This window comes from Ostrinia furnacalis, unplaced genomic scaffold (genome assembly GCF_004193835.3).
Source record: "Ostrinia furnacalis isolate ACB-3 unplaced genomic scaffold, ASM419383v2 OfSCF0088, whole genome shotgun sequence".
NCBI classification, from domain to species: domain Eukaryota; kingdom Metazoa; phylum Arthropoda; class Insecta; order Lepidoptera; family Crambidae; genus Ostrinia; species Ostrinia furnacalis.
In genome coordinates this window covers 141,317-163,537 of record NW_021130327.1, presented here as the reverse complement: position 1 = coordinate 163,537, position 22,221 = coordinate 141,317, and the positions used below count along the sequence as shown (strand labels likewise).

Sequence of the window (22,221 nt, the reverse complement as noted above, 5' to 3'; positions counted from 1 at the left end):
AAAATTTTAACATAGCTTCGTATAATTGGAATGTTTTAGTATTTAGTAGTGTATAATTACGGCGTAGTGGCAAGCAAGTGTCGTGAGTGTACGAAGTGGCAATAATACTCGCGCGCCCTACTGGGCCGCGCCGGCGCAGCGCGCAGTCGCAACTGAAAGATAGACACTAGGCGTTTATTTGTTGTAATTATAATAATAGCCGTAGGTATTTTATCGTACTTAAATAATTATTCTTGCGATGCCTTAATTCTGGTTGTCAATTAGACATGTCTCTGACTAGAATGTTATCATTGTTTTTATTTATTTTAGTTTTTGCTGTTCCGGCTTCCTCCGTGAACTTCCAGTCCAGGCTGTTCTTTTAAAATGATTTTGAGGTCGATTTATTTTTACCTAAGTGTTCTTATTAAATGTTACCAAAATGTTTTTAATAAAATATTTTTATATGTACAAGTTGTTTTATTTTGTGAGATCTAGCTCTATTCACACACAACACATACACACGCATTTCACGTGAAGTGAACAATTCCAATAATAAGATTTCATAGTTAATCTGCTTTTCTGCAAATAACTCGAATGACTGATCCAGCAGAAATAGATCGGCGTTTTTGTCCTACATGTGATATAAAGTCGAGTGTTCGGCGTTAACTAATAAATTTGGTCACGTTTCTTGGCGTAAACATTATTTTGGGCGTAGTGCCAATTTGAAATGAAAATAATTGTTGATAGGTAGGTGTATAATACACTGCTGATATCAAGTAGTGTTAGAATATTTATCAGTCAGCAACTATGGTAATTAATGTTTTATAGTTTGTATAGTAAGTAATTAGCCGTGATATAAGGGGTGCGATTCTGAATTTGCTTTGCACTAACTATAGCCGATTTTATAGTTACCAAAGCAATTACACCAAAAACGGTCAAATTAATAAGTAAAAGAGTGACTACACATCACGTTCAATTGTCCAGTTTGTTACTCGTTTACGGAAAAACTACTGAACCGATTTTGATGACACTACAGGTAGTATTGTTTACTAGGCTGTAATAATTGGCCAAATCACACCGAAAAGTGTCAAGTCGGTCTTTATGTGACAAATCGGAATTTCATACGGGCGAAGCCGCGGGCAAAATCTAGTTTGCTTTACAAGTTGCTATAAAAGCTAGCCAATGGAGATTTTTCGAATGACACTTCCGTGCAAAAATAAGTTCAGTTTTATAATAAAACGAGGAATCGGGACCACGCTAGATAGCAACTCACGTTTATTTACACTCGACTCATCATAGCGTCACGCACGTCAGCATTCATAACAAATTGTAGATATTATCATACAGTAGCTTAGTAGGTAGGTATCATACCTACCTACTAACCTCTCGTGGGGTTATTCCGTATTCGACCCACGACAACTCAACCCACTCATTATTTTTTCCTTACTCAACCCAATTTTGTTCCTTACTCTACCCACAACCAATTTTTAATTTTATGTTCCTTATTCACCCCAAAAACATTCCTAGCTCAACCCATTTTAAAACCACTTAAAAAATATAAGATTTTTATGTACGGTCAGAATAAAAATATATTTTTTAGAAATTTAAGCTCAGTTAACTTTTGTGTTAAGATCATTCTATTAAATAAAACTGCAGGAGTTCTGATACAATAATATATTTGAAAAACGTTTGTCACAAAAGGACACAAATCAAATAATGGCAAAGTAGATTCTACTACTATAAATCCACTATAAATCTACTATAAATCAAACGACTGTGATTTTTATTAAATCAGTATAACCAAGCTATGGCGTATAATTTTTTCCCCAGACACTTGTTCATGAATGTACAAATATTTCAAATAATACAATGTATTTTTTTTCAAGCGGTATGAGATGACAAAAGAAAAATAATAAAGTATTCATGTGGACAACTAATCCCGCAGTATAAGTTTTGAACCTCTTAATTTGTTTATGAATTTAAAATAAAATTAAATCTTTGATATATTTTAGTTAATCAACATACTCATATAATTTTTTCATGTAGGTGATGTTTTTTATTATTTTTTATTTAATTATAAATAAATGTACCAACTGGTATGTATTTATCATTATTAAATTTCTCAAAATAAAGTAAAAGTTGTTTTGCTATCCATACTTATTTTTGGTATATTTACTTTGGGTTGAGTAAGGAATGCATTTGGGTAGAATAACGAAATTATGTAATGGGTTGAGCTAGGAATACTAATTTGGGATGAGTGAAGAAATGGGTTGAGTTGTCATGGGTCGAATACGGAATAATCCCTCTCGTGTCGTGTTACGATTTAACTGAATACGGATCATAATATACCTAATAGGCGAGTTTACATAAACGTACCTTACAAAATTATTTACCTGAACACGAGAAAATAAGTAAGGCACTGCTACCTTTGCCACTGTAAATTATATCTCGATGTCCACACATAAACGCCATAAGAAGGGTAATTGTGCCAGCACAGTACTTACCTACCAGGTTCGATTAATAATTGCCTATGTGACTAGTATCCTTTATCACTGATGTAAAATTGTGGAGTGTGGTCATGGAATACCTATAAAGACTAAGACCTAATTTATCCTTTCATAGAGACTAAAAAATTGCTTTGCTTTACGTTTCTCCTCTAAGTACCACCTCTACTTACTTGTTTTTTATTTACATGAAAGTTTTCCATCATTATGTATAGGTAAGTACCTACCTGTTGAAGCAGAAGAGTTCTAGAGTGGCGACCACGGGCTGGAAGACGTAGCGTGGGCAGGCCTCCTACTAGGTGGACCGACGATCTGGTGAAGGTCGCGGGAAGAGCTTGGATGCGGGCAGCGCAGGACCGTTCATTGTGGAAAACCTTGGAGGAGGCCTTTGTCCAGCAGTGGACGTCATTCGGCTGAAACGAACGAACTGTTACAGATAGCCCTCGCNAAAAAATAATAGGTAAGTTTTATTTTTTGGTAAAACTCTCTATTAATTTTCTAAAAAACAACATTGTAACAGTCAGAGCCTAAGTCCTAAACAACTCGGCTAAAAAAATAAGAGCGGCCATAGCATCAGCATTAACTGTGGGCTGCGCAGCTGCGATTTGATTAGGCTGGGTGTTAGAGAACGCACGTGAAGATTTTCTATAGGATGTAGGTAAGTTATAAAAATAACTTAGCACTTGTAACACTTGTCTGTGTGTGTGTGTACTATAGACCTAAATAGTACTAAATGAAAGCGTTTAACGGATAATAAAATTTGTATTACCAATTAGGTACCTACCTAAACCACATGATATGTGAGTAAACTTACTAATTTTTGTAACTGTTACGCAGGCACGTGAATAGTAAGTACTTAGATAATAGGACATTTCGTTATCAAAATCTAAACAATGAGCGTCCCTGAAAATCTCGCTCAACCAACGACCGGTGACGGTCGTAGAAAGGTTGCGGCGAAAATGGCACGACCACACAGCTTTTGATATTTCACGGCTGTGAAAATACTGAGGCGCGTCTACTTTCAAGGCTACCTTGTGAATATCGCCATGTCGCTTGTTAGCTCCGGCCTGCCTCGCTAAACAGTGTATCACTCACGTCGATGTAGAAACACTACGTCATCTGGTGAAACTGAATATTTTTTGGAGCATCGCGATTGCGTCGTCTAGCTGTAGACTTCTGAACAATGACATTTCCACGGAATACTTTTTACATTAATTTGCTCTCGGCAGGGTGCAGCTTACATTGAGCTGACATTTTAATTATACATAGTAGGTACCTATACCTACTGTAACTTAATAATTCAGTAAGTACCTAAGTAAATGCCTAAGTACCGATTTCACAATTTTTATCTACCTATCATTGAGCGAGATATTAATAATAATAAATAATAATAAATACACTTTAATAATTAATAATTGCTTATCAAGATTCCGATTTTCAATATTTTCTTCTCGAAACTGAAATTGTTAATGGCGAAAAGATTGATTCACAAAAATAAATTTATCCATTAACCTAATTATACAAATCAAAATCTGATAATTAATGTGCATCCTGCTTGATACTGTTTTCATTATTTACTAATTACCTACCTAGCCACATCGATGGTTAAATACCTAGGTACACCTATTTTAGGCTGTGAATTTAAAGTAGATTACAGCGGTTAACACGTTACGTAACTAGAAGAAACACCCTGTACACACAAAAGGTATAAATAGGTACGAACGCACTAAAATAATGACAGATGTAAGATTGGAAACGCTTCTTGCGGTAGGTACTATTTTTAGAAGGGACTTCAATAGAAAAAGGGTGAACACTCGCCCACACCTAGTTTGAAAAAGTAGGGTGGATGTGCAGTCGACAAGAACGTCACATTTTATTAAATAGGTAATTCGCGACATTTTTAAGTTAGTGATCGCGGGGTTTTCAAACAATTGATAAATGGATTATAACTTATAAGTTGATTAAGTGACATCTACACATTGACCGAACTCAGAAATGAAAGATAATTAAGTAAGTAGTAACATAATATTGTATTACTTCGGCGTTTGATTTAATTAATTAACTAACATACTGTACTTACATAACTACCTACCTTACCTAATTACAGTTTTACGAGCCTATTATCTAACTGAAGTCATTATTATTTAGGTACACATAATCAATTTTCCTATCAACATCAAGACCTTGTCGTCACTACTGTGCCTACATGCATGCCTAAGGCATTACGTAGCGTGGTGTTATTGTTCAACGTCATAAACAAGATTTATTCAATGGTATTTTTTCGATGCGCATGATTCATTATTGAATCATCTTGAGGATAATACCTACTTGCTGACTACAACTCGCAAAGGAGCTCTTTGCAACTTATTTTTTAAAAAAAGTCCTATCAGTTAAGCTCGCGAAATAAATATTTCTTGTGTAAGCTGCAACAAAACCTAGTTAATGTGAGAAAGCCTCTCCTTATCTGTCACTGTAAAATATATTATTTAAGTATTAAAAAACTATGAACTGTCCTTACCTATAACTCTACTTCTACCACAGAATACCTACATAGTTATCATAGTTAACTTCTACCTAATAAATAAGCTTTTACGTTTACGGAAAACGATAGACTGATTTTTATCCATATTTTAAACCTACTTATCTACCTACTTTCTATGTAGTAAACTAAGTAAGTAGCATAGTTGGTGGTGTCTATCATCCACGCACAAAGTAGGTACCTACACACTGGTAGACTGCACAGCTATAACTAATTATGCCGAAGTGATTTCACCAATGGTTTCTCCCTGAGTTGTTCGACTTCCAAGCATGTGTCACGAGTAAATTAGGTAGGTTACTAGTTGTTACAACGCGAAACGTTTACATTTAAAGTAAAGAAAAAATACTTGCCTACATAATGTTGATGTTACCAGCTTCGTTATTCTAATAATAAGTACGACGAATAATAAGTTACTAATAATAAGTTACTCTATTACCTACAGAAGCCTTAATTGGTTTGAGACTGGTGCATCCACCCTATTTCGTATTCCGAAATAAGTGCATCAAAATCAGGAACACAATAACAATGACGATTTAAATGCTACTTACCTACCTACTTATTTATTAACTTTGGTAACAGTTAAAAAAAACTATTTATACCAGAATCAGTCTTTCTAACTAGCTACTTAAGAAGTAGGTAGTAAAGTACCCTCAGTTTCTAAAGATGCGGGTTGAAGAGCAATGACCAGACCATGCCCCCTGTTCCCACGTCCTGTCCTATAACTACTTAAAAAGGAACCTGTAAGTTGGTTCATTATTGTTAGTATCTATTCGTTAGTATGCCTAGTAGCTACGTAAAATGAGTGTTCAAAGGAAAAACACCTCTACATTTTGGGATGCCCTCTGTAATTATTTAGGAATTTATTAAATAATAAATTAGTTAATCTAAATGCTTTATTTAATCGAAATCTTTTTCATTCTAAATGAATTTGTAACTAATTAATGGTAGGTACCTAAGTTAAATAATTAATAATTACCTAACTACGTTAAATACAGTAGGTACTTTTAGTTAGTTAGGACTATTTAATTTTGTTTGGTTCGTATTAGGTTCAGTATTCTCTGTTCAACACAAATAATACCCTATCGTACCACAGCCTGGTTATCAAGAGTACAAATTTTATTGTTCAGCGTTTTAATTAGTGCTAATATAGCAGTGACGCAATTAATGTACCTACTACTTGAATATGTTTTCTTATCGCTCGCGCTGTTACCGCCAACCAGTAAAGCTGCTGTTAAACCATAATAAATAAATCATACTGCTTATTTAATTTTACAATTATTATAAGGACGATCGAAACCTGGCAATTTAGGAATGTCCTGAATTTATAGTAAAACTTTGTTAGTCTACTTACCTATTAAGTATTTTTGTTATAAATGCGGCCATAGAAAAAAATGTACCTAAGAGTAGGTACATCTCTATTGTCAGGACTCAGGAATACACATAACCTAATATTATTAGGTACTCGTATTTTATAGTAATACACTGAATAAGTAAATCGACAGATACTGAACATTAATCCTTCTTTTGGCAGTCAGGTAAAAACTTTAGAATCGATTTTGATGAAACCAGAACATTTCTAAGTGGTATGATTGTGTGCATCATGCATGAGTGTTGTCTCTTCTCTTCGCAAATAGCCTAGATACCTACATTTAATGAAATCCTTATATTATACATAAATAAATTACTTTATTATTGTCCCGAGTGTCACGCAAAAAGTAGGGTGACACCAATTTAGTAACTTATAAAACTATACTTATCTTCACTCGCAAAATGATGTCAAAAATGACTCTATTTGTAATTCGTTGATGTTTTTAAGCGATTTACTTATTTTTTACTAGTGTTCGGAGCAGTAGGCCGGGGTACAAAACAAAATAATGTGGCTATAAGTATTTATTCAAGTTTATAACTTAAGTATGCTTACAATGAGGTAAACCGCTAATTAATAACTTATTAGTCACTTGCAATCGGTTTGCAGCTTCAAGCATAGCTATAAAAGATCCCTCCCTTTTCTGGAAAAACTGGTTCACTGAGCTTACTTAGTTGTTTTTGTTAACTCGACTTAATTACAACTTAATTCGATTGAATACGTTTGTACTTACATCTTCTGCAGGAAAATCGTAGCATTCTGCAATCTTTTGATACAACTCTTTGACATTGGAAAAGCCGGAGATGAGCCCCAGTGGGCTTCCATGCGCTTGCTGACAGTGAAACACTAACTGTGACTTCTGCGTGCCATTGTTGTTGTCAGCTCCGTTCTGCTGCTGGTACTCCTCCGTGGGAGTCGGCGGCACTGGAGGCGGCGTGTACTTCGGTGCCTTCTTCTTAAACAGCGACATTGCAATCGAGCACTACGTAACGGTATTAGATTTTTCTATAGCGAGAACGTCAGCGCGAGCACATTCTCCAGCCGAACACAATAAAATTTTAATCACCACCGTCGCTTATCTTGCAGGAACTTTAAAATGTGCCGTCGCGTCATAGCACACGATAAGTTATCGCCCAATGGCGATGCTGGATAAGATTATTTGGTATACGGTTGAAGGCAATGCATTGAAAACCCGCGTAAGTTGCTCGATACGAGCTAGCGGCGACCGTTCCCCGTGGCGACTGAATGAATGTTGTTCGACTTCGACGGAGTTGGTTGGCTACTAATCGAGGACTCGACACAGCGCGAGTCGCGGAAGGCAAACGATCGCAGGCGGCCGACCGCGCGGCCGACGCGCTTACACCACAGTAGATAAATCATACTGTGCTTACACAGCACGTCATCATGAGAATGCCTCTTTGATCAACAATATTGCCTACAATACTACCTACACTTAAGTTCACTTAACAATAACTCATGATACAGAAAGTTGAATTCAAACAATAAATTAAAAAAAAAGCATATTACTTAGGATCCTAGTCCTACCTATTTACATAACATTTAATTTTTTACATTGTAGCATTAAAATATTGTAAGTAATTTTATTTACCTGGTTAATAACACTCTGTATATAACTGTTAGTAATTGTCTGATCTGAATGTTCCCAGACCCCTTAGTAATGATTATTTTGTGTAACAAATATTAAAGGTTACTGCGACACAAGCTTTGCTTAGTGCGGTATCCGCTAGATATAAGGACTTTATGTATTTGGTTTTACTGGCAATAAACGTTTTATTTATTATTTATTTATTATACCTACCTAAGTTTCGTAAATTAAATAGAAACGTGCAGAACAATGCGAACAGTGTCCGCAAAATGTTTGTCATTGTCCGGGAATCGAACCCGCGACCTTTGCATTTTTTATAATTTGGTAGTTAACGCGAATATTTTAAGTTTATGATCATAATTTTAATGATAACTATTATAGCCATTTGTTACTCTAATTTATTACCGTCCGAACTGCCTCGATTAATATTGGTATTAGGGTGGTGGCACCAAATATCGACCATGTCAACTTTTTTTGGACTTTGACTGCTCGTAATTTTTACATTAATAGCTTTTGCTTTCTTCCAGTGACCTTTTTGGGTAGAGGAATATTGAAACTTCATTACTACATTCGCAAAATTACGAATCCTTTGTTATTTTTTATAATAAAGATGTTTTTTCCTAGTATGCTAATTTCCCTTAATATCGGCCTCTAACACTATTATCCGCCGCCTGTGACCCTTAAAATATCGGCATACTTTTTCTAAAGTGAAGTAAAGTCAATAAGAAGTAAAAAAATAATAACGTTTTCTATTTCAACTCAGGCACAAATCGCTTTTTTTTAGTACTTATATCTATCATTATAATGAAAAAAAAAATTGCAGACCATTTTGTTAGTAGGTTACAGAACTATACCTACCTAACTTCGAAATGAAGAAGTTACAAAAATTCCCCTAACTTCGGACTGTAAAGATTAGATGTAGGTATCTCAAAAAGTAGCTTAGAGTGAAAAATAAATTAAACGCTGTTGTGACTCATTTGCGATTGCTTGATAATACTTATTTATTGTACTTATTTGTTAAATCGATATAAAAAATAACGCACCACGTTGGGCGCCAGTTGAACTTCGATTAATAAATTATTTTGACTCGTGATATAATTTATGTATTTATTCATAATTATGCGTGTTTATTCTATTTATTTAAGATATGTAACCAGCAAGACAATATTACTCAATTTAAACATGTTTGTGTTCACCACTTACTTACTTACCTACCTACTTCAATTTCATTTGGGCCCTAAGGTTAACCGGTGAAGAATTTTTTGCACTAAACAGTGGTGGCAAGCAAGATCTTCTTTAGTCACATCAATATAACTTGAAGCCATAATAGCCAAACGGTGCAACTAAGTAGCCAACTCGTGATCCGAGGAACGCAGGTTTGATCATCCCCGCCGCCCGCTCGACTTGTGTACCTACTTGTGGTAAACCCACTCTTGTCACAATCATATTTAGCTTACAATGGGCCTCTTTTAAAAGGCTCAAGGTCACCCAAAGGGCGATGGAGGGTGCTATGTTCGGAGTTTCCCTGCGTGATTGAATCAGAAATGAGGAGATCCGTAGGAGAACCAGAGTGAGAGTGACTGACATAGTCCGCAGAATCGCTAAAATCAAGTGGCAGTGGGCGGGGCACATAGCTTGTAGAGCTGATGGCCGCTGGGGCAGGAAAGTTCTTGAGTGGCGACCACGAGCTGGACCGGTCTTTGTGGAAATCCTTGAGGTAGGCCTTTGACCAGCAGTGGACGTCTTTCGGCTGAAACGAACGAACGAAAGAGGGGTTAACGGAATTATTAGTAATTTTTATTTACATGCTAATATTATTATTATTTATTATTTAAAAAAAATGTTCCAAGTTCTTGTTTATCATAAAGCTCGAGGTATTCTAAGGTGGCCGTTACTATAACGCATCGATTCGGTGCAGTCCTGTTGTCCCCCCTGCTTGGCCCCCCTGGGGGAGCCAACAGGATTTCAAAATCCTGTTGTCCCCCCTGGCTAGGGGAGACAACAGGACTAGATTTTCAATCAATGATTTGAGGACTGTTGTCCCCCCTGGCAAACATTGGGTATTTAGAAGCCATATATTTTTGTAACATTTAAGAAGTTCTGGAGTACCTGACTAAATGCCATATTGCCAAACTAAATACCTAAACGTAGGATGTCAAATAATAATTAACATTTAACGAAAAAAATATATTTCTGACTGTTCCAAAATCTCGGACTGGATATTTAATCAATGATTTGGGGACTGAGTTGTCCCCCCTGGCAAACATGATTTAAAAGCCATGTATATTTATAACATAGCTAATTAAAATTTATAAAATACTGAAGTACCTACTTGACTAAGTGAATACCTAAACGTTTGTTAAATAATAATTACCATTTTGATAAAATCAAAATCATAATTATCTTTATTTGTTTAGACTAATTAAATTAGTACTTACAAATCGTCAAATGCTCTTAAGGAGCCTATACATGTCTCATTCTTTTTTTGCCCTACTACCTAAACGTTTGATAATAATAATTGATAACGAAAATAATAAGGTGTTGGTGCCGGTATTGACACCTACGTAGAAACTTGAAATTTGGCAGGTAGGTTCCTTATAGGGTGTAGACATCTGCCAAGAACGGATTTTATTTATCTATTTATTTAAGGATAGGAACTGATAGGAAATAATACGAAGCATATAATAGGATTTTAAGAAATTCCACACATAAGGGGATAAAACGGACTCTACTCGTACGAAGTTGCGGGCGGCCGCTAGTTGAATGCACTGAGCAATTAATTTGTTGAGAATTAATTATGATTTATTTAAAATTATGCAGTTTTAGTGTCCTACCTACTAATATTATAAATGCGAAAATTTGTGAGTATGGAATAGTATAGATGTTTGATACTCTTCACGTAAAAACTACTAAACGGATTTTTAGTCAACTTTACAGAAGACAATATTTTTTATACATGAGNAATGAATGTTGTTCGACTTCGATGGAGTTGGTTGGCTATACTAAATAGAGGACTCGACACAGTACGAGTCGCGGAAGGCAAACGATCGCAGGCGGCCGGCCGCGGCCGACGCGCTTACACAGCACGTCATCATGAGAATGCCTCTTTGATGAATATTGATAGATAATATTGCCTACAACACTTAACAATAACATGATGCAATTGAAAGTTGGATTCAAACAATAAATTTAAAAAAAAAAAGCATACTTATACCTACTTAGGATCCTAGTACTTACTACCTAAGTATTACCACAGATAATTATAATACTAGGTATTACTTACTTTATATTATTACATTAAACTTATGTTTCGTAAATTAAATAGAAACGTGCAGAACAATGCGAACAGAGTGCCCGCAAAATGTTTGACATTGTCCGGGAATCGAACCCGCGACCTTTGTATTTTTTATAATTTGGTAACGCGAATATTTTAAATTTATGATCATAATTTTAGTGATAACTATTATTGCCATTTGTTACACTAAGTAATTTATTACCGTCCGAACTGCCTCGATTAATATTCGTATTATGGTGGTGGCACCAAATATCGGCCATGTCAACTTTTTTTGGACTTTGACTGCTCGTAATTTTTACGTTAATAGCTTTTGCTTTCTTGCAGTGCCCTTTTTGGGTAGAGGAATATTGAAACTTCATTACTACATTCGCAAAATTACGAATCCTTTGTAATTTTGGATAATCCTAGATTTTTTTTTCCGAGTATGCCAATTTCCCTTAATAACGGCCTCTTACACGTTAATATCCGCCGCCGGTGACCCTTAATATCGACATACCTTTTCTAAAGTGAAGTAAAGTCAATAAGACTTGTAAAAAATTAATAACGTTTTCTATTCAACTCAGGTACAAATAGCTTTTGTTAGCTCTTATCTATCATTAATAATGAAAAAAAAATTGCAGACCATTTTGTTAGTTGGTTACAGAACTATACCTACCCAAAAACACCGAAAAGAAGATACAACAATTCCCCTAACTTCGGACTGTAAAGATTAGATTTAGTATTTCAAAAAGTAGCTTAAAGTGAGTAAAAATAAATTAAACGCTGTTGTGAGTGTTGTGACTCATTTGCGATTGCTTCATAATACTTATTTATTCTCGGTTAATAACGATATAAAAAAAAAACGCACCACGTTGGGCGCCAGTTAAACTTCAATTAATAAAAAATTTTGATTCGTGATATATTTTTGTATTTATTCATATGTATGTTTATTCGATTTATTTAAAATAAGTAACCAGCAAGACAATATTACTCAATTTAAACATGTTTTGTGTTCACCACTTACTCTAATTTCATTTGGGCCCTAAGGTTAACCGGTGAAGAATGCCATAATTGGCATTAAGTTTGCCTTTTTTTGCACTAAACAGTGGTGGCAAGCAAACTCTTCTTTAGTCAAATCAATAAAACTTGAAGCCACAATAGCCAAACGGTGCAACTAAGTAGCCAACTTGTGATCCGAGGAACGCAGGTTTGATCATCCCCGCCGCCCGCTCGACTTGTGGTAAACCCACTCTTGTCACAATTATATTTAGCTTACCATGAGGGGTTAAGGAGCCTCTTAAGAAGGCTCAAGGTCACCCAAAGGGCGATGGAGCGTGCTATGTTCGGAGTTTCCCTGCGTGATCCAATCAGAACTGAGGAGATCCGTAGGAGAACCAGAGTGACTGACATAGCCCGCAGAATCGCTAAAATCAAGTGGCAGTGGGCGGGGCACATAGCTCGTAGAGCTGATGGCCGCTGGGCCAGGAAAGTTCTTGAGTGGCGACCACGAGCTGGACCGGTCTTTGTGGAAATCCTTGAGGTAGGCCTTTGTCCAGCAGTGGACGTCTTTCGGCTGAAACGAACGAACGAAAGAGGGGTTAACGGAATTATTAGTAATTTTTATTTACATGCTAATATTATTGTTTAAAAAAAATGTTCCAAGTTCTTGTTTATCATAAAGCTCGAGGTATTCTAAGGTGGCCGTTACTATAACGCATCGATTCACTTATATCGGCCGTACTTAGCTGATAAAAATATTTTTTAAGTGGCCGACTTTAGGATCTAATGATCAAACTGAGCAGTTCTTTTAATTTTATTGTTACTGCTAACATATAAAATAGCTAAATGTTTTTTACCGTTTTAATGCACATTTCCCTAATACCGGCCACTCGATATTGAGATGTATCAATAATTCAGATCCCTAATCTCGGCCCCGCGATTATTTAATAAAATAGACAATAAATAAATGTAAAAACATACTACCTTTTTTAATATTACTACTTAGACTGTTTTTGTTTTTCTTCAAGAACAAAAATAAAATAAAATCACCAGTTATGTTAACTTCCATTCCAATACATTCCTGAATTTGTTGGTGTGGTTTTAACAAAAATTGAATTTTTCTTGCAGAGATTTGTTACCTACTTTAAAAATAGTATGTAAATAAAATAATTAAATAATTCTTCACCACCAGCAGTAGGCAACCCCAGCCAGGAGCTATTCCCACTTGCTTCCATTTCGGGCGACTAGGAGTTAATTTACAAAACTATCCCAGGAAGTATCTTATGTAATAGATATTAGTACAAAATAAAACAAACATATTTTTTAGGATTTTTATTAATGTTTAGCAGTAAATCTACGAGGAGGCTACAGCTTTCTTAGGGGTAGGTTTGCCCTCCTTGAAGCCATTGCGGAAACGCCTCCTGACGATCTTCAGATGACGCATGCGGCCAGTACCAGTGGTCTTCCTGCGCTTAGCCTTCACTGACCAGTGGTCTGTAATAGAACAAAGCAAAGTCTATATTATTTCTGAACAGCAGAATAAACAAAATAGTGTTTGCAAAGACAATTTATTCTATGGACCTATCACTGTTGTACACTCAGCATTTATATTGATTGTGTTTACAACTTTTTGGTCACCCTGGACGTCGGGAACTATTTGACGTTGAGTGTATCAAACAAATTTTTTTTGAAACTTGCTATTAATTTATTAATTATTTATTATTTAAAAATGCCGGCATTCTAGTCGGCATTTTGCTTAATTGTATGTGGACAATTAACCAAAATAACTATCTATGATCACTGATTAACATGTATGAAATATCTATTTATAAAAAATAATAACTAAGAATTATAATAGGTAAATATTTCAGTTTTCTATACCTACATTATACAAGGAAATATTCCTATGAAGAATAAGTCCTCAATCAGTGTAGGATTATGAATAAGTACATGTCATAAATTAAAATTATGTATACCTAGTTTAAAATTGTATACCTAAATTGGGTGACACTTTTTAGTATAGTTGATGTGATAGTCTAAAAATTGTCAAGTAGTTTTGTCTGAACATAAAAGCTTCCATTTAATTTGTATATTTGTATGTATAATCAAAGATTGCTCCAAGTATAAATAGGTAGCTAAAGTAAACTTTGACAGGCAAGAACTTGGCAAATTTTTAACCTAGAGAATGTGCATTTAGTACCTATCTGTTCTTTCATATTGCTGCCCAGCAAAAAGAACAACACTGGGATTAGTTACTAGTGTATTAAATTGAAATGATAGTGACGGTTGGGTCACGTTGGGTGCTATGAACTTTCGATAGGTACTCAATTCAAATTTTACTCTAACCTAAGATACATCAGATGCATGTGTGAAAATAATGATTTAAGTTTGACCAAGTAATCCTCAAAAGTTGTTACAACTATGTAGTCAACAGGGATACATTTTCATACGACAACCAATAGGAAACTAATGATATTGATGAATAAAATACTAGAACATTTTATTTGAGAAAATAATTCATGAACATCATATAATAGGTTATAAAAATGAAGTTGCAAGTATAGCTACTTACAGGATCGCAGTTTCGCTGCAGGGTAGCCACACTGAGCACATTTAGATTTCTGAATGTGATATGATGACCTTCCACATCTTCGGCATAATGTGTGGGTCTTATTCCGGCGCTTTCCAAAGCTCGACGTTCCTTTCGTCTGAAATAAACATTGAGGTGTAGGTTATAAAGTCAACACTCCTTGAATCTTCGTAAATATACACTAAAACCATTTTGGTAGATTAAACCGGTCATAATTAACTGCACAAATTTTCATTTAATTTCCAAATTGTATGGATTTTTAAAGATTTATTTCACAAATTCGAAATACAGTACCATTTTGTCAGAATTGACAGCCCAAGAGAATCTTTAGTGATGTGGTAAGGTGTTTGGTTGGATATAAAGTTGGTGAATCGAGTCTAATCGATTAAAATTATATGCATATCGAACTATAATTGAATATCTGCCGATTATCCTACGACTACATTTTTTATTATTAATGTTAAACGATAGTTTTAATAAGAGGCTGATAATTTATACAGCAATAAGTAATTAAATATCTTTGCACAGGCAACGGCGGCACATCAAGCTAAACACAATGGACCTTTTATACAAACGATATAGACATCCGTCCATGGTTAAGGCCGCCTAGCGCGTCTTTTGCCCCACACAATCAACTAAAACATGTCAACATTCAACAAAATTGCCTACGAAAAATGTTGAATGTTGACATGTGCCTACTGATACGATCGATACGATTAGACAGATACTATTTCAATTAAATGATGCAGTGTGCCCAAACCCTAATAATTATTTATGTTTTGTGAATTCGCTTCTGTTCGCTTCCTTGATTTTGTTTTGTCACTGTCATGCAGTCATCTGTCATTCATTCATCTGTCATCGGTCAGCTTGCCAGTGTTGTTCTTGATACGGCAATTGCCGTAATATACGGCATTCAGGCATCTTAGGCACCATAAATACGGTATACGGCAGCACTTTGATTACCGTATCAAAATATACGGCAATTGAGTAAAGTAGAGTTTTATGCGTTTTTCATGAGTTTTAGTAAACAAAAAATAAATATTTCGTCTAATGGAACGCAAAAACTTGTAAACCATAGATGAAGTAGAAGCGCCACGAAAAGAAACGCCAAAAATGCAACCTTATGTCCGAGATTTTAAGGTTCTATATTGGCTCACATAAAATTCTAAATCCTATTCTTTGTCTTACTACCGATTTGTGTTCATAATAATCTCTCTTCATAATTTTATTTTTCATAATTTTTTTATTCATACATTTTTATTACTACCATCGGAGCTCATAACAGTTAGTAATCATAATTTTTTTATCAATACTGTTACTACCAAGAACCATTTAAAATACATAATTTTTATTTTCAGATCTTTTTTCTTCATAACATTCATTAATAATATTGTTTTAATTAATAATGTTGTTACTAAGAACATACTTCAACTCATAATGTTGTTGTTCAGAATAATTTACTTTATAACGGATATACTCGTATCTTTAAAAAATCATATATAATTTAATAGAGTAGATAAGCATGCAGAGCATGCAGCATGCATTGGTATCTCCTCGTCTCCGGCGCTGCGGGATGTGCAGCCCTTCCGCCCTTGCGTAACGAGGCTGAGGCACCCACGCTTGCTTCCGCAGCTTCGGCTTTTTGGATCGCCATCGGCGCCTTCGGCGCCTTGGCGACCAGCCTCAGCCGCTCCAGCTCACCCGGGCGCCTGAGCCTCGTTACAGCGGGCGAGGGCTGCCCTCCCTCCGCGCCTCCGGCTTTTAAATTACACTCTAGGGGTAGGGCAGACAAGACTACGTGGAGTCGGTTTTGCAGCGATTCGTTTCTGTCACGTTAGTTTTGTGGCACAAAATATTGCCTGTTTTGGACCATTTCAAATTAATTTAATGTTAAAATACGATTTAATACGAATAAAGACATCATGAGTTTCAATAATATGGATAAATACACTTATGAGTAATAAATTTATGAAAACAAATATTAGGATACATCACATTTATGAATATTATAGTTATTTATTCGAATGATTATGAGCTTCGATCATTAGTATAGAAAAATATATGAAAACAAATATTAGTAAAAACTAAGTGTATGATTAGTGATATTATGAATATCAATGATTATGTTTTTAAATATGTAGGTTTTAAATTTTTTATGAAGAATGATCATTATGGTATCAAATTGTATGAGAAATATTTTCGGAAATCCAATGATAGGAATTGAAAAGTTATGTAAGAAAATGCGCTACCGATTTTAATGTCTAAAATCGTTATTTCCTCATTTTGGTAGATTCTTCACTTTTATTCGGGTAGGTTCTTGGACTAAATTATTCAAAACCTTAATAAGTGAAGAATAAAATAAGTAAGTTTAAAAGTAGTATACGCATAGTACATAATACATCACTTGTATTTTTTAAAATTTAAACCTTCCAAAAAAACATTTTATACAATACGGCAATTTTCTTACTTTTCCTTAAAAATCCGGCAATTTTAGAATTGGAATACGGCAACCCTAAATTTGTCAGGAACAACACTGCAGCTTGCTTAAGATTCTTTCCTTGCCTTTTCTCTATGTTTCCTTGCTTTTTTACTTTTGGAAGTAATAATCCCACAATATAGGGAAAATACAATAAACCTATGTTTTAATCTATTAACAACTAGTAATTAACACAAATGTAAGTAGTTCTTGTTTATTCGATTTTTATAAATTTATTATTATTCTGTCTAATGGCTTCAATGGTGCGAATTTACAGCACACTGGTTTTGCCNATTATTTTAAATTTATTGCGTACCTAGTTGTAAATGAATACCACAACTTTTAAAGATTCATTAACTTTAGAAAAAAAGGTTTATTTATGGTATATTTATTGGTCATGAAAGTCTAAAACGATATTAAACAGGCTATAGGTACAATCCTCCATAAAATTCTGTTCACTCGCCCAGCATTTATGAATTTTGTCATTTCGATTTTAGATAAATATGGAACTGCTAGGTGTTATGAAAACATTGTCTATTAACAATGTTGAAACTGAGAGCGAGCAGTTATTATTTCGGTCTGTAGCTGCCGATATTGACGAAACTCCTACTGAAATTGTTCTTGCTGAATATACTGATAAAACTTTACTTATTGTATCTCAATACCAAAAAATTGGAAGTATGTTGATGGTTCAAAAGGATCAAGTCCTTAATCCTTTATGTGCAAATGACATTTATACAACAAAAGTTATTTTTGGTGATACAGGAGAAGAACAGCAAGTAGCTGCTAGATACCTGGCGGAAGCAATAAAAATTACAAAACCTCTTTGCATTTTTATAAACTTGAAGACATATGACATTGAAACAGTAAAAGCGTGCAAAGATATAATTTTAGACTTAAAAAAAGAAGATAGCTAAGAAAAAATGAAGCCAGTCCACAAATATTATGGTCAACTAATAATTGGTCCCCCAGGCGCTGGAAAAACTACTTATTGCTATAGAATGTCGACAGTGTTGAAGAAGAGTGGAAGAAAAGTTGTTTTGGTAAACCTTGACCCGGCTAACGATGGAATGTGTTATGAACCAGACATTGACATAAGACAATTGATACACCTGGAAAATGTCATGACCCAACAGAACCTTGGGCCAAATGGTGCCTTACTTTATTGTATGGAATATCTAGAAAAAAATATTGATTGGCTGTTAGAGCAAATAAAAGGTGAAAATTTTGCCGATTTCATATTTGATTTACCTGGTCAAGTGGAACTTTATTGCCATCACAACAGTCTAAGCAATATCATTAACAATCTAACTAACAATGGAAATCTTCAATTGTGTGTGGTCCACTTGGTGGATTCACATCATTGCTCAGATGCTGGGAAATTCATATCAGCTCTTATGTTATCATTGAATGCAATGTTGAAAATTGGACTCCCACATGTAAATCTTTTGACAAAAGTAGATTTGCTTAAGAAGCACATAAATAAATTAGACTTTGGAATTGATTTTTATACTGAAGTTTTAGATTTGAACTACCTTCTTGATTGCTTAGACAGTGATAATTTTACAAGCAAATATGAAAAGTTAAATCGTGCTTTTGTTTCAATTATTGAAGACTATAGTTTAGTCACATTCCAACTTGTTAACATGATGGATGAAAAAAGTTTGATGGCTGTTAAAAATTTAGTTGACAAAGTAAATGGATATATTTTTAAGAGTAATGAAGGAAGACATATAAATAGTATGTTAGCTTGTGTAATGGGTGTTACAAATCCTGTTACTGATGATATTGTGGAGTAAATAAAGGATTACTATGCATTCTAAATGTGTTTGTTTTATTTTTGTAATTACAGTAGTATACATATGCTATACTCCCTTCTGACCCGTGGAACACCAAAGTGGTACGTCGTCAAATAGTATATCCCTTTCAGGCCGGATTTCAGATTTTTTTAAATTATCATTTTTGACTACATAACATGTTTTATTATTGTATAAGGTACTCAAAAAAAATAATTTTAAAAATCCCCCTCGCCCCCCTCTGCGTGGGGGGACCCAGCACGATCGTGACGCTCAGGCTTAAATTAATTTACTGCACGAAAGTGACGGTGTCAGGTTTTGAAGTTAAAAACCTAAAAAACAATAAAATATTTAGAAACATATATTTTTAATACTCTTAAAAGGCGAAGGAACTTTAAGTAATATATCTGATTTAAATTGCAAATCATTTTAAAATAGCTAAAACGGTAGGCACTAGTAGATTTTTATTACATCTCTTGATGAGGAAAGAATCCTCTCCTGATGTAAAATTGGATGCTACTAAGACGGGTTTGTTATCCATTATCCGTACATTTTACAATAACAATGTCATTACTAATGAATATTTGGGACTCTTGCTTGATGTCCTTATTTTTCGTCCTAGAAATTCAGTTTTCATAAATGTGCCAGTTTCATGAAGCCCCATTTTATTAAATTTCTCGAATAAAAGTATGGATGAGAAAAACCAGTCAAAAGCTACAGAGCTAACTGCTTGCAATCTACTTGAGAGAGATGAAGAATTGCAGAAGTTCAAAAACCTAGAGATCTTCAAAGTTTATTGTTGCGGCCTGATAAACTTCGAAGACAATCATCAAACCATCATGGTTAGTAGCGACGAAAGCTCCTGTGAATATGGCTTTGTTTTTTTAATTGTCAAAAACCATGTGAACATGTCCCAGAGAATGAAATCCATTTGCTCGTCTACGGAATAAAAAAATGTTGGCTTTCTACTTTGTCTCAAGCATTCTAGACTTGAGTAGGCACAGTATGCCCTTCCTTCCGAAACTCAATTCTGGTTTTCCTACTGCAAGAGCTTCATCACTGTTTACAACATGGAAAGCCACACTAAAACTCAAAAAAGATCTCTGAAAATTTTGTCAGCAACTAAAGCTAATCTCATTCTATTTGACGCCAATACACGTGAATGCGTGGGGACGGAATACATTCCATGAAGAAATTAATTCAAACTTCTTTTTGAACTTTTTTGCTGAGGTATTCAATACTTTTCCCGTGGATAATTATTGGTACAAACAGTTGTTTGTACCAATGTTCAAAAAACATCGTCAAAAGCCTTCACTGTAGGTCAAAGGAGCCTACTACTGCTGACAATAGTTCTGGATAGTAATAATCCCTCTCCCTCTCCCTCTGGTTCAATGGCATCTGTATCAAGACCCTTTGGCCAGTCGCATGGCTTTCCGACGACTTTTAGAGAGCTATTGGCACAGTAACTGACAATGGACCTGGTCTTGGAGGTGATTGAGGCTCATCAGTAGGCATCAATGGCAAACCAAGACTTCTACATTGCCTTCATCATGTTCCATCTCTTCAATTTCGGAATAATTAACATGCCCAATAAGCTGAAGCAACAATTCATCCGTTAATTCTGTTCCTTAAAGCCGAAATTTAATTGAAAGCATTAAAATGGAATAGTTCACCGCCATACAAAGTATGTCACCGAATGTTGGGTTTGAGTCGGATCGTCACTATCGTGCAAACAAAATTTTGAGAGGTAATATTTCCCACTGCAAAATAAATAATGCCAAAAATTTGATTTACCGAATTACATTACTAACTAAACAAAATATTAAAACCAAAATTCTAGTAAAATAGTTGAATTAATTACCAAATAATTAGTACTAACGCTGACCACTCCACTCAACAAAAGAGGTCGACATCTTTACCTCGGTGTCAAAGAACACTGACGGCCTTCTCTCTCGCACCTGTGCGTTTAATTCATAAACAGACTAATGCACGATCGTTGGCTAGCGTCTTGGGCCCGAAAAGTTGATTAGAAAAGTTGCGAGATTTTTTTGAAATAACGTGCACGATCGTGTTAGGTCGTCCTGAAAGGGATATGACACCCAAAGTTGGCAAATAGTTCTAACCAAACATGTCTTTGTTATGATAGGAATAAGGTTGTGTCTATTTTGTGATTGTGTTGTCAACTTTAAAACTATAATTTGAACGAATTTTGCTATTAGTGGACAAATTTCTGCTCACAATGGACTAATTATCTGCTATACTCTCAACTCTCTAAAGCACAACATTTATAAAAATTTTGCTGCGGTAATGCACTCGCCACTTTGGGTGTCTCGAAGCACATATTTGACGTTGCTGTACGGCCGTTTGGTGTAGTGGCTCTAAAACGGACTACTATGCCAAGCAAGAGGTCCCCGGGTTCGATTCCCGGCCGGACAGAACTTGAAATGATGAATTTTAATTTCTCTGACGACTGGGTGTTCCTATGTATGTATGTATTTAAAAATATGTATAAAGCCTGGTCCGTGAGCACATATTTTGTCCAATGACCCCAAGCTACCCATCCTTATCGCTCGCGAGTAATTATTATATTGCTGTTGCGACTGTGCGACGGGCGCCCGCAGTGGGTGTGCGAGCGCGACAGCAACATAATTACGCGCGAGCGATAAGGATGGGTAGCTTGGGTCATTGGACAAAATTCTACGTGCTCAAGGATTGCTTACTTTGGGGCTAGATAGCGCTGTGTGAAATTGTCCAAAGATATTATTATTATTAAATATGTATGTACCAAAAATAGGGAAAATAGAATGAACCTTAAAACTACTAGCGACATCTAGCGAATTTTGTTTTAGGGCCCAAACAAGCGGGCTGCTACCTGCGTAAAGTAGACGCACGCAAACATTCCATTGCGTAAAGACCGCTTCACACCACACGGCCCACACGCTAATACACCACAAAATACTTTATTCATAATATTGTATTATGCGACCTTAACGATAATATAAAACGTCGCCACATACGCAATGTAAAGCTGGCAACGACCTTTAATAGGTACTTCATCGTTATTCATGACGAAACATTCGTTACGTCTAATC

The 22,221-nt window shown here is 35.2% G+C and overlaps 3 protein-coding genes across 3 annotated transcripts; 1 reads left to right on the top strand and 2 right to left on the bottom strand.

Moving 5' to 3' along the window:
• Positions 1–6,914: 6,914 nt before the first annotated feature.
• On the bottom strand, positions 6,915–7,717 carry kermit (PDZ domain-containing protein GIPC-like protein kermit). Its single transcript, XM_028302790.1, has one exon. It carries the CDS (start codon positions 7,356–7,358, stop codon positions 7,086–7,088), a length of 273 nt encoding a protein of 90 aa, XP_028158591.1. The 5' UTR covers positions 7,359–7,717; the 3' UTR covers positions 6,915–7,085.
• Positions 7,718–13,584: 5,867 nt separating this feature from the next.
• On the bottom strand, positions 13,585–15,260 carry RpL37-1 (ribosomal protein L37a). The gene is made up of 3 exons (XM_028302766.1): positions 15,152–15,260; positions 14,840–14,975; positions 13,585–13,761 (listed from the first exon to the last, which is right to left on the bottom strand). Exons 1-3 carry the CDS (start codon positions 15,152–15,154, stop codon positions 13,622–13,624), a joined length of 279 nt encoding a protein of 92 aa, XP_028158567.1. The 5' UTR covers positions 15,155–15,260; the 3' UTR covers positions 13,585–13,621.
• A 2,570-nt stretch (positions 15,261–17,830) lies between these two features.
• On the top strand, positions 17,831–19,157 carry LOC114351508 (GPN-loop GTPase 2). The gene has a single exon (XM_028302755.1). The coding sequence runs from the start codon at positions 18,257–18,259 to the stop codon at positions 19,130–19,132; it is 876 nt and encodes a 291-aa protein (XP_028158556.1). The 5' UTR covers positions 17,831–18,256; the 3' UTR covers positions 19,133–19,157.
• The last annotated feature ends 3,064 nt before the right edge of the window (positions 19,158–22,221 follow it).

What these genes read in the sequence shown, in the direction of transcription:
- kermit (XM_028302790.1), bottom strand. Translation starts at nt 7,358, where the DNA reads ATGTCGCTGTTTAAGAAGAAGGCACCGAAGTACACGCCGCCTCCAGTG.
- RpL37-1 (XM_028302766.1), bottom strand. An exon ending in TGCAGCGAAACTGCGATCCT is followed by an intron (nt 13,762 to 14,839) that starts GTAAGTAGCTAT and finishes GTTCTATTACAG; the next exon opens with ACCACTGGTCAGTGAAGGCT.
- LOC114351508 (XM_028302755.1), top strand. Translation starts at nt 18,257, where the DNA reads ATGAAGCCAGTCCACAAATATTATGGTCAACTAATAATTGGTCCCCCA.